Source organism: Physella acuta, unplaced genomic scaffold (genome assembly GCF_028476545.2).
Source record: "Physella acuta isolate Inbredline_101_S28 unplaced genomic scaffold, ASM2847654v3 ptg000950l, whole genome shotgun sequence".
NCBI lineage: Eukaryota > Metazoa > Mollusca > Gastropoda > Physidae > Physella > Physella acuta.
In genome coordinates this window covers 2,830-15,243 of record NW_026732467.1, presented here as the reverse complement: position 1 = coordinate 15,243, position 12,414 = coordinate 2,830, and the positions used below count along the sequence as shown (strand labels likewise).

The 12,414-nt window shown below is 37.9% G+C and overlaps 1 protein-coding gene across 1 annotated transcript in view; it reads left to right on the top strand.

The window, feature by feature from the left end:
- The window catches only part of LOC131953766 (tight junction protein ZO-1), a 190,528-nt gene extending 181,983 nt beyond the window's left edge, over positions 1-8,545 (top strand). The window contains exons 34-35 of the mRNA XM_059317126.1: positions 7,093-7,209; positions 7,957-8,545. Coding sequence (XP_059173109.1) covers positions 7,093-7,209; positions 7,957-8,189 — 350 coding nt within the window. The 3' untranslated portion in view covers positions 8,190-8,545. The remainder of the gene's footprint in view (positions 1-7,092; positions 7,210-7,956) is intronic.
- The last annotated feature ends 3,869 nt before the right edge of the window (positions 8,546-12,414 follow it).

Genomic DNA, 12,414 nt, shown 5'->3' with positions numbered 1-12,414 from the left:
ATCATTGTTTAACAGGATGCTATTTGTCACAATGGCGCCTATTAGTTTTAAGAAGCCAGGGGAATTGCGCGGCGCCTATGTGGTAGTGTAGAGCGCGATTATTTTTTTCTCTATGTACGGTATATAAAAAATAAATGTCGATTGAAGTTTGACACAGTTCATCCCATCGCCATGAAACTATGGGGAGTTGATCAGAACACCCCAGGGGAGGTTTATGCAAAAAAAACTCTTTTGATTTCCCATGGGCAGCGCCCCGGGAGGGTTCAATTTTTCTCTATATACGGTATATTAAAAAATAAAAGTACGATTTTGTTTCAACACCTTCAATCCGATCGCCATCAAACTTTGGGGAGTTAATTATAACACTTCAGGTGAGGTTTCTGTAAAAAAAAATCTTGTTTTGTTTTAATTTCGCACGGGCGGCGCCACGGGGTGGTGGGATTTTTCTACCTATATGGTATATATGTTACGGTCAAAGCCCGAAGTGCGGCCGAACCCTGGATTGGACGGCCAATGTGCGCATTGGCCGGCTCTCTTAACCAAAGCCCGAAGAACTTAGCACTAAGAGCGTATTTTCGTACATTGGCCGGCCAATGCGCGCACTGGCCAGGGCCTACTGGCCAAAGTCCGAAGCTCTTAAACTGGACAGCGTATTTTGTACATTGGCCGGCCAATGCGCGCACTGGCCGAGATGTCCTGGCCAATGTTCTATCTAGACTAAAATGTGATCGCGTTTTCATTATTCTGGGTTCGGATTCATTGTGAGTAACATATTGTTTGGCTCTTGATTGTATAGCATTCCATATGCAATGCGACATGGACCAAAAGGACCGTCAGATCAAGAGACAGACATACCAGATGGCTGCCAAAAAAAATAATCCAAATCCTAATGGAAAAGAATTTGTGAATCAAGTTAATTTTGAACTAAAGAACATGTGGCCTGTTCTTAAACTAGTTCACAGAAAACCAGGCATAGCCAAAGCCAATGTTCAGTAGAACGTGCCAACTAAGATGTTCAAACATGATGATGACATGGATGCAGACAGATGAATCAGCTCATTGGGCTGAGAGTCTTATGAAAAACCGTAATTTTCATCAAGGAATCCAACAATTGCCATACGAAGCCTTGTTTGGATGCAAGGCAAAAGTGGGACTTAGCACTTCAAATCTACCAAGAGAGGCTCTCGATAAGTTAGCTACTTAAGAAGATCTTGAGAACATTGAACAAGAAATGGAGTTTACCATAAATGCAACGACATTCTCAGCTAACACATCTGCTGCCGTGGCAATAATGTGGCCAACAGATTCTGTATAGTTTGTGAAAAACATTGTAGTTCAGCACATTCTTGTGGATCCTGCGACAACGATGTCCATGCTATTTGCGGAATACCCAATGAAGCAGACGAAGGGTACGGAGGAAATATTACCTGCAGATTGTGTAACAATAAACAAGACATCATGGACAACAGGCCAGCGGCTCATACTAGCTTGCAAACTGAAGGTGCTAAGATGCTTAAAACATCAAATACAAAATTTAAAAAAGCTGAAGTGGATGACAATGTACGCATCCGTATACCAGATGTTGACAGAGGTCGCGGTGATCCCCGAAGCGTCATTGCAGTTGTCATGAGCGTCGAGGGCGCTTTCTACTATTTAGGAACGGAACATGGTGTTCTAAAACAACTATGCTAGAAGTGTGTTTTCAATTCTTCACGAAAAACTGCTCTTATTATCGTCAGTTGGCACTGAGGAAAAATCACCACGAACCATCGCATCTTCATAATCATTGACCGGCGGCCAAGGCTACACTTGCTGCAATTGCACAACCAAGTGCACAAAAAAAATAGCTGCAACTGTAGAAATAACAAGCTATTATGTAATTCTAAATGCCATAAAAGTTCAACTTGTTGTAACAAGTGATACTATTAATTGAGACTATAGTACAATAAAATATTTGAATGTTCCTGTCATTTACTTTAATGAATAGTCAATAAAGACTTAATTTCATGATCCTTACGGTATAAAAAAACCCCACAAATCTGCTCATGATTTTCTAATTCGGACTTTGGCCGGTCGTCCCTAGCCAGATGATCTTCTAATTCAGGCTTTGGCCGGTCCACCATGGCCAGTCTGCGGATTGGCCGGCCAAAGGCCGAAATCAAGCAAGGCTTAGGACTTTGACTGGTCAATGGGAGGCGATGTTGGCCAATGCACGCATTGGCTGGCCAATCCGCACATTGGCCGATTTTGGGCTTTGACCGTAACATATATAAATAATAAAAGTGAATTACAGTGACACCGTTCACACGATCGCCATAAAACTTTAGGAAGATGTTGAAAATATTCCTGGGGAGGTAAAAAAATTCAAGTTTCTTCACTTTGCAAATGATGCAATTAGCATATATTTTTAGACAATCCAATCAGAAATTAAGATTTAGCATCCAATAATAGACCATTAGTAATGCTAACATATTGCATCAGTCACACTGATGTTTAAAAGATGCCAAATAATATTTTTACGTGATAAAGAAAAAATCCTCTTCATTCGTGTCACTTTAGCGAAGGCGAAATCTTTATCATTGTTAACAGGATGCTATTTGGCGCCTATTAGTTTTAAGAAGCCAGGGGCTTTACGCGGCGCCTATGTGGTAGTGTAATCGGGGTGGCTCCAGAGAGCGCCCCTCTATGTCCCTGACACATGGGCGGTTGCCGAAGTGTGTTCTAGCTCATTATTTCTGTGAGTGATTAATGTACACTCAAGGTTTTCATGCGTTAGTGTAGGTAAACCCATGTCCTGATATTTATGATTCAGGCGGAGGCTTTGTTTACATTTAAATAACTTCTTTTAGAAAAAAAGGTCACTCGTCTAATAATATAGGATTGGTAATGCATGGATGAAACCCATCTTATATATTTTGTCGGACTTTCTTCTATTACCGCTGCAATGCGCGGGGACGCTAGTATATATTTATATATAAAACAACTGATTCTACCTAATATTAAATTAACCCTTGTACGTCCTCAGACTTCCTAATATTAAATTAACCCTTGTATGTCCACAGACTTCCTAAGAATAAATTAACCCTTGTATGTCCACAGACTTCCTAAGAATAAATTAACCCTTGTATGTCCACAGACTTCCTAAGATTTAATTAACCCTTGTATGTCCACAGACTTCCTAAGATTAAATTAACCCTTGTATGTCCACAGACTTCCTAAGATTAAATTAACCCTTGTACATCCACAGACTTCCAGATGCACCCTGAGGACCGCTACTACCCTTCCTACTACTCTGATCATATCTAATCACCATCACGCTACATGGACAGCAGGGCTCATATAGATCCTTAAGCAACCTTGAACCCCAGTGAGAGGGTAATGCACAGAGTCTATCCAGGTATGAACTGGCTTCATCAACTGTTGTAGTTGTGTTTATTGTGGGGATACAGTTCAGTGTAATTTTGAGGCTTGATAGCCTTTTAGGATGGTGTGGCTGCTCATGTGTGGTTGAACATTAAAACACAGGTTGGTGTATCTAGATCTTTTGAGATATCTCTGAACCCATGACAACTTGGACTAAAGATAGGGAAAGTTTATAATCATCAGTTTTTATTGAGTTGTTGATTCACAGTATACAAGTAATTGTAATGACTTCCTTCTTATTTGTACTGTCAAAGGCTCCTATCTTGTCCATCTCCATATGTCTATATTAGGGTTCCCAGAAAGAAGCGCAATGGAAAAAAGCGCAAACTGAAAAAAGCGAAGACAGAAAAAAGCGCAAACGGAAAAAGTTGCACACGGAAAAAACGCACACATAATAAAGCGCAACCAGAAAAAAACTTCGAAAAATGGGCAAAAGAGAAATTTAGCACAAAGACCTATATGGACTAGCTGACACATTCATACATGACTGTTAGGGCTGCTGTGAGAGTATCGTGTTTGATCACGTGATCTACTACCATTTAAAGCAAACCACTACCATGTGCATTCCCATCACCACGATACAGGCAATAATCGCTTTACACAATGCCTGTTATTTTCTTGGTCAATAATTATTCAACTACTATTCTCGTATAAATAAACATAAAACTATCCTTGATATCGCAGTCATCACATCTCTCGCACCAATATTCATTCGCACCAAAATACACTTGTAAAACACATCATAACAATGATGTATTTAATATTATTTCATCATGACACACCTACCTACCTATCTCCCTACCTACCAACCTACCTACATACCTATCTGCCTGCCTAACTGCTTGCCCTAATTACCTCATGTTCATATATATATATATATATATATATATATATATATATATATATATATATATATATATATATATATATATATATATAGTTTTGATGTGTGTTTAAACAAGGAGAATTGATGTGAACGAATATTAGTGCAAAAGTTAATGACGCATTGAATAGTTACGCTGTTTGCAAGAATGTGTCGTTTTAGTGTAGGTTCGTTGTTGTCTGGGAAAGAAGTTAAAAAGTACTCTTGTTGTGTTAGAGTGTTGGGGTGGAACTACAGTGAAACTACAGTATTGATGATCTATAGTAGCTAACACAAGCTGTTGTGTAAAAGAAAAAAAAATATACATGAGTTGTAGTGTGAAAGATAGGCAAACGTTGAAACCTCTTCCATGACTTATTTCCCTTTTTTAATAGTCAAATATCTGTGCACTTAAAAACATGTTAATAGATTTGCATTAAACAAAATAAAAAGCAATTGCTTCTCTTAATTATTTTTATTATTATCCTAATTAATTTTTTTTAAAATAACATTATAAAGAATGACATAGTATAAAAAGGAAATTTGTATTTAAAACTAATAATATAAATATAAAAAAACCATAAAAATAAACATAACACGAGAAACACATGCAAAGCTTTCATGCTTCAAAAATTTTTGACCGTAATGCATTTAGGAAGCGTTGTGGCAGATATATATCGAAACAGAGATTTTCGAAACAGACTAATAGCACTCACACACATGGCATGTTGTGGTAATTGGTTTTAATTTAATTTTAAAAAATGTAATTTTTTTTTTCAAAATTCAAACAAGTCCAAAATGAGTATTCTATGTTTGTAATACATATATATATATATATATATATATATATATATATATATATATATATATATATATATATATATATATATATAGGGCCCAGAAAACTTTTTTGCGGGGGGGGGGGGGGCCTTTTTTTCTAGTTCCGCCATTGTTAGGTTGATGTCGTAATGTAGTCCAGTCTTAGTATTGTTTGTTCAATATTGTAATGCAATAAATAGTAAAATTAAATAATGTCATCCTGTCGATTCTTTTGTATACCTTGATGTCGTCTTGCTTTGGGATGAACTACTGAATGGCTAGACAGAATATAATGGTAGTGTAGACCCTCTCACTTCATAGTTGTGGGACACATAGCCCCAGTTTATATATATATATATATATATATATATATATATATATATATATATATATATATATATATATATATATATATATATATATATATATGGGTAGGTGGGTAAGTGGGTGGGTTGGTTGTTAGGTGGATATGTGGGTAGATGTGTGGCTGGGTAGTTTAGGTAGGTGGTTGGGTGTTTGTGTAGATGATATAGATTATGCACATTTCCATTTTGCTAGCTTAGTAACAGTGTTACAAAACTCGAATTTCAAACTGGAGGGAAGTGACATATAGCGCAGGAAATTTAGAGGTTAGGTAGGGTATAATAAATGGTGGGGTTAGGAAAGTTAGGGGGGTCCATTCTCCAACAGTTAATTATATACTGACTTCGTGTTGGTTTATTGTCGACCCTGTCCTCACATCTCAACAGTTGGTTGACGCTCACTGTGTAATGTTAAAATAAATAGCATGTAATTGAGTTAGTTTGAAGTTAGTTTTCATACAAGCCCAATTAGCACTAATTAAGGATGTCGCAAAATGTAACATATATCTAACATATGTCAATGATGCCAATAAATTTTCATTTAAAAAAAAGATGTCTAGTGCAGTGTACGAAACTAATGAAATTGGCCGATACTTTTTAGGTGGGTAGGGGGGGGGGTAGGTATGTGCGTCATGATGTGAAATAATATTAAATACATAATTGTTATTTTGGTGCGAATGAATGTTGGTGTGAGAGATGACGAATGCATGTTTGATGACGCGGATGAAAGAGTTTTGCGCTTTTTCTCTGTGTTCGCTTTTTTCAGTTGTGCTTTTTTCTGGTCACCCTATATTAGGCACTTTGTCCTTCCCCCCCCCCCCCCCCTCAATTTTAGAATCTGCCTTAGACATTTATTATCTTAGAATAGCTACAGATTTGTACATAATTGTTTAAAATAATATACCTTCCCCTCAGTTTCAGAATCTGCCTTAGACATTTATTATCTTAGAACAGCTACAGATTTGTACATAATTGTTTAAAATAATATACCTTCCCTCTCAGTTTCAGAATCTGCCTTAGACATTTATTATCTTAGAACAGCACCAGATTTGTACATAATTGTTTAAAATAATATTCCTTCCCCAGAACAACCTTACCCTGGTGGTTACAATGAATTTGGCTTGACCAGAGAGAACTATGAGGGTCGGGACAACTTTCAGGGGAGCAGGCCTGGTGTACCTGTGGTCAACAACAGCCCACAACATCATCACCAGCCTGGCCCTGCTGGAGACAACAGGGTAAGTTTCTGTTTTCACATTGGATAAGTTGTTCTCTAATGAGGGTGAGGGTAAGTTTATGTGGCTCAATGTTTTCACATTGGATTAGTTGTTCTCTAATGAGGGTGAGGGTATGTTTGTTTCGCTCAACCACTTCTGGTTCTTTTTAAAATCTACATTAGGCTTTTGTTTTCAATAAATCAAATGTAAGAATCAGTAAATAAATGTAAGATAAATAATAATGGACACAAGGAAGAAGGCTTCTGAATACCTACATAATGGCCTTTTTTCAATATGTGTATGGTAGAAAGACCACTGCAATAGTGTGTATGTGGTGTCATTTAATCTATTGATATTTTTTATTAATTGAAAAAAAAATACAAACAAAAAAATTCTATTTGTTCCACAGAGACTGGTGTCAGTATTTTAATACCTGAAGGTGCTATAGAAGAGAATAAAGATCAAGAAATTTATTTTAAAGTGTGCAGAGACAATAGCCTACTCCCTCCACTTGAGACTGAGAAAGGTAGGTAACTCCAGCTTTCAGAGGAAGGGACATAACTTATTAGAGAAGAGGTCTGATCACATATGGGACAGCATGGCCTAGCGGGGGAGCGCTAGTCTGCTGCCCCGAAAGTCTCGAGTTCAAATCCTGGCTCTTTCCAGTAGAACCTCCTTGAGTCTACCCATCTCCGATGGGTACCAAACTCATGTTAGGGAAGTAAAGATGGCTGTCCACACTATCCCTTTCTAAATTGTATGCTGGGGTCACAGAAAACAGGTGAACTCTATTTCGCTTGCCCCATGGACCTTTGTTTCGAAAAGGGATTTAGTTTAATAATTCACATGTATTTTGACAAAAAAAAATTCTAAGTAAAAACACGAATTTTAGGATTGTTTTGCACTATTGCTTGAAGTTTCATATTTTATTGCTTTGCATTTCCAACATTCAAATTAGAGTTTTTGTACACATGTCATAATTTGCATAATACTTGACCGATGGAGATGAAATTAGGTATACGACGTCAGGACATCACTACATCATTTTCCTAACATGAGATAATTTTTCATACAAAAATCCTGAGATAGTGTCAGAAGGAAATATAATTTTATTATTAGGCCTATATAGTATTATTTACCACAAGCATATTTTAAAACTCCCTAACGACCCTGTACATATTATGTTTTCATTGACCGCCACCCCTTATATTAATATTTCTTTGTGTTGTATAATATAATCCCTTAACAAGAAAGAAAACATTTTCTGTTGCAGGTGAAACATTGCTGAGTCCTCTAGTAATGTGCGGCCCCCACGGCATCCAGTTTAAAAAACCTGTGGAGCTGCGCCTGCCCCACCTTATAAGGTGCTTATATCCTAGATATCCATTGTTATGTCATCAATATTTTTACTTCCCCTGCTTTTATCCAAGGTACATAATCCTATTTCCTAAAAATGTTATTTATTCCATGCAATTATTCCCTTTCATGTTTTTTAATTGTCAGTGACATCTTATACAAAGTGTTGTGGATCCAACAGCTTATATTTTCCTTGAACATTACCAACTTTAAAGTTGTAAAACAACATTTAATTAAAGTTCTTTGAATTTATTTCAGATTTTATTCCTTCTGTTTTCAAAATGTATATTTTTTTAATACTTTCACAGCTTTTTTTACTATTTCACAAAGTTAAAACAATGCTGATTTTTTTGCTGTTTTAAATATATTATTTTTTATTACCGGTAACCTTTGTAAAGACATTTTTTTCCAGTCAAAACATCTATATATATAATTCTCCTCTTCGAGCCGTTAGAAAACAAGCTGCAAATGCTCTCCCTACCTCCCCACCCCTACATGGTTTTAGTGAGCTGTGTTCACTCTAAATGTTTACAAGCAGAGCCAACGATTTTAAACGTAAGGGGGGGGGGGGGGTTATGGTCCTTAACGAGCTACTTATAGTGTTTTAAAGAAATATTTTCAGTGTCAGCGTTGGTACTGTCGAATTCACAAATTATGAATTATTGAAAATTAAAAACAACTAAATAGCGGCGTATGTTATGCCGCGGGCCGGCTTGTTTATTTTAATTCATTATTTTTGTGACACAGTACTTAAAAAGAAAATTATGAGAAGTCTAAATACCAAAAATTGTATTTTAATACCATACATAAATTTGTGTTAATTTTTTTTTCATGTTTACACACTGATTATGCATGTGAAACATACATACGCCGCTATTTAGTTGTTTTATTTTCTACTTTTCAGTAATTCATAATTTGTGAATTCCAAATGTACCAATGCTGCCACCGAAAATATTTGCTTTAAAACACTGTCAGTAGGTCGTTAAGGACGATACTACCCCCACCCTCCTTTCCGCCAACCCCTACCCTAAACCCACAACCCACCCCCCCCCCCCCCCCCACCCCCGTGAAAGCAGCCTCCTCTAAGTTACCTCCCCTAAGTTTAAAATCGTTTCAAACTAAATTATCTGCCTGCCCCTAGTAACCGTCACTAAACCCGGCCCTACGATTGTAAACCTTTAGCGTGAACCAAAGCTCACCTGACCATGTAGGGGTGGGGTGGTACGGAGCACGCTTACAGCATGTTTTATAGCGTCTCCAAGAAGAGAATTATAGATGTTCAAATTTTTATTGGATAATTCAAATGCTAAAGCAATGTGGTTCGAATATTGTATAAACCATGTTTATTTTGTTACATTTAATATAATATATTTTTAAGGATATATAAAAACTATGCAACTATATTTTCAAAATATACCTAAGTACATTATGTTTACATGTTCAATGCTAGTCACTATAGAAATGAAACCTAATAATATTTTAGAAGTTTTTATTTTTTACTTTAATTTTTTTAGTTTAAAAAAATGTATATTCAGTGTTATGAGGAAGATAAAGAGTTATTTTTTTTTCCAAGTAAAGTTGGATAACCTTTGTACTGTTGATATTATCATCTTTGCATTCCTTTCTCTGCAGATGGCCATTCCTCCTACTGTTATCAATTGTTGTATTGTGCATAGCCTGCTCCTACATCTGTAGTGTTACCTTCTCATTTGAAATGATTCATCAAATAAACTTGAACTATCTTTGTTCATTTGTTTTTTTTTTTCATTCTGTTGCCAGTGAGGTGTGTTTGTTAGTTGTTTTTTTTTAATCAACTAGCACCTGTCGTGCGTGTTGCTGCGATCTCAGAAGAAAATAAATTTAAGGACACACTGTATAACCACAAATGTCCACTTTTTTTAGTTAGCACCATATTCATGTAGTACCAATGTTTATCTATCACACATAAAAATATGAAAGTGTAAACCCTCCTCGATCCATTCAATATTTAGGATTTTAAAATCATGCCACAAAAGATCTGAAACACAAAATCTCATTTTTTTCCTAAAAGTAGAAAACTTTTTTTCCCCCTCTGGTTTCAATAGCTATTAATTGTTATGAAAGGGATTTGCATAGGATAGAGGACTGGGATAAAATATCCTTTAATTTTTAATTGTATTTATGTCCATACTATTTTAATTCTTAATTGTATTTATGTCCATAGTATTATATTGTTAAACTGTAATTTAGATAGATCATAGTAGGAATAGTCCTTAGTGTGCTTGACTGTACTTCCAGGCATCTCTTCAGGGTGGGGGGGGGGGAGGGGGTACCTGTTATAACTGATGCAAGTTACCTATCTTAGTATCTACCCCATCCCCTCCTGCCCCACATCTGAACTGGGACACAATGCATCCCCATCCCACCACTAATTGGTTATCTCCCCCCCCCCCCCACACCTGAACTGGGACACAATGCATCCCCATCCCACCACTAATTGGTTATCTCCCGCCCCCCCCCCCCCCCCCCACACCTGAACTGGGACACAATGCATCCTACCTCCCCTTATGTGCGGGCTAGGGCGCCCGTCCCTCCCCCAACCCCTGGCTTGCCGGGGTCAGGCAGGGGTTAAAGACCCCGAGGGTGAAGCTTGGGCCAGGAGAATAAATTAGGACAGTTGAACGTTAGCCTTAGAAGCTTGTAGTCGTGTTTTGTTGGTAGGGCTGGCCCCCAAAAGCCGGCCGCTATTGATGAACAAATTCTCTTTCCTTAGACCGTAGTAAGACCCAGAGGCGTAGCGAGGGGGGGGGAGCGGGGGTGCGGACCGCACCGGGTGACACCATGTAGGGGGGTGACACCAAGGCAAAAAGTAGCAAAATATATAGAGAAAAACTTGAGGGAGGTGGAAATCGAAAGTTTGAGGGGGGGGGGGATCGAAAATTTGTCCCCGGAAAGGGTGGCTACGCCTCTGGGGATGACACCCGACCTCGCTACGCCACTGAGACTACCATATATAGAGTAGTTTCACCATCTATTTAATTACAGTTGTTTAGCTGAAATTGTGTTGGTGTCTTCTTCAACAATTCAATTAAGTAATCTACTGAGTCTAATTCACCACACAACTGTTTAACCTCTCCCTGCAGTCATCAGTACCAACCCTTTACTAAACTTAAACCGTAAAAACTTTTTTTTAAAATAACACAATAAAAATGGCACTGCTATCTTAATCTATACCTCACTCCCCAGTCACAATAAATGCTTTTATTATTGTAAAATATTATTCACAGTCGTATTTAGCATAAAATGACAGCCGACTGTGAATAGCCGTATTGGGGCTATTCGCAGTCGGCTGGGAATAGCCCAAATACGGCTATTCCCAACCGACTGGGAATAGCCTTGGCCCATACTAATGACTTCATAACACTACCCCTCGAACGAAGTCTACCGACCCCCAAACGAGATGGAATTTATATAGAAAACATATTTTTACCAGTGTTCGCTCTCCCCCCCCCCCTTTCCCCCCCCCCCCCCTCCCCCCGGGAGAAAGAAAAAAAACTGGAAAAAACACTGCGTCCCCTCACTAGATACAAGCCCTTTGATTGTAAATACGGATGACACTGAAAGCTGGGGTGACCGTGATGCAGACAGTATGGCGACATACCAATTAGGTTTGGCTTGATGGGGAAGAAAAAAAAAGTTGGAACGGTGATGGTTAGGGGACAGTTGAATGCTAGACTTTGTTGTTATGTGTCTCGTGCTCCGTGGTAGAACTCTTGTGTTTTTCCTTTGTTCAAAGTTTATTAAAGTTTTCTTACAATTTCTACGCGTTGGGTTGCCAGGTGTCCAGTTTTGAACTGGACAGTCCAGTATTTGAGCAGACTGTCCAGGATCAAATAAATATAAATACTGGACAAGTATATGAATAATACTCTGTTACTCCCCTTCTTCTGCTTTGCGGCATACCTGAGAAGGGAAGGATGGAAAGGTGTCCAGTATTTTCGGAAAAGGGATCTGGCAACCCTATCTACGCGTGTTAATGTTACTCGATCAAGGCGACGATATAACCTGCCCCTCTTATATATTTTTTAAACTAAATTGTTACCTCACCTCACGTACACTAATGTTGCATTTTTAGATGTGTGAAGTACTTTTCCGCACATATCACTAGTGTTGTTATAATAACAACAGGTGTAGATTTAATAAGAGAAAGAAAAAAAACCAGACTTAGGATTTTGTAGAACACCCCTTGTTGACCGCCTACGTGTGATGAGTGTCACGGTACCCTCATGAGAGCCACAGGCAGAGTTTCTTTCAGGCATTTCTTCTAAAATCTCCTCCCCCCTCCCCAAATGGAATTTATATAGAAAACATACTTTTACCAGTGTCACTCCCGTCC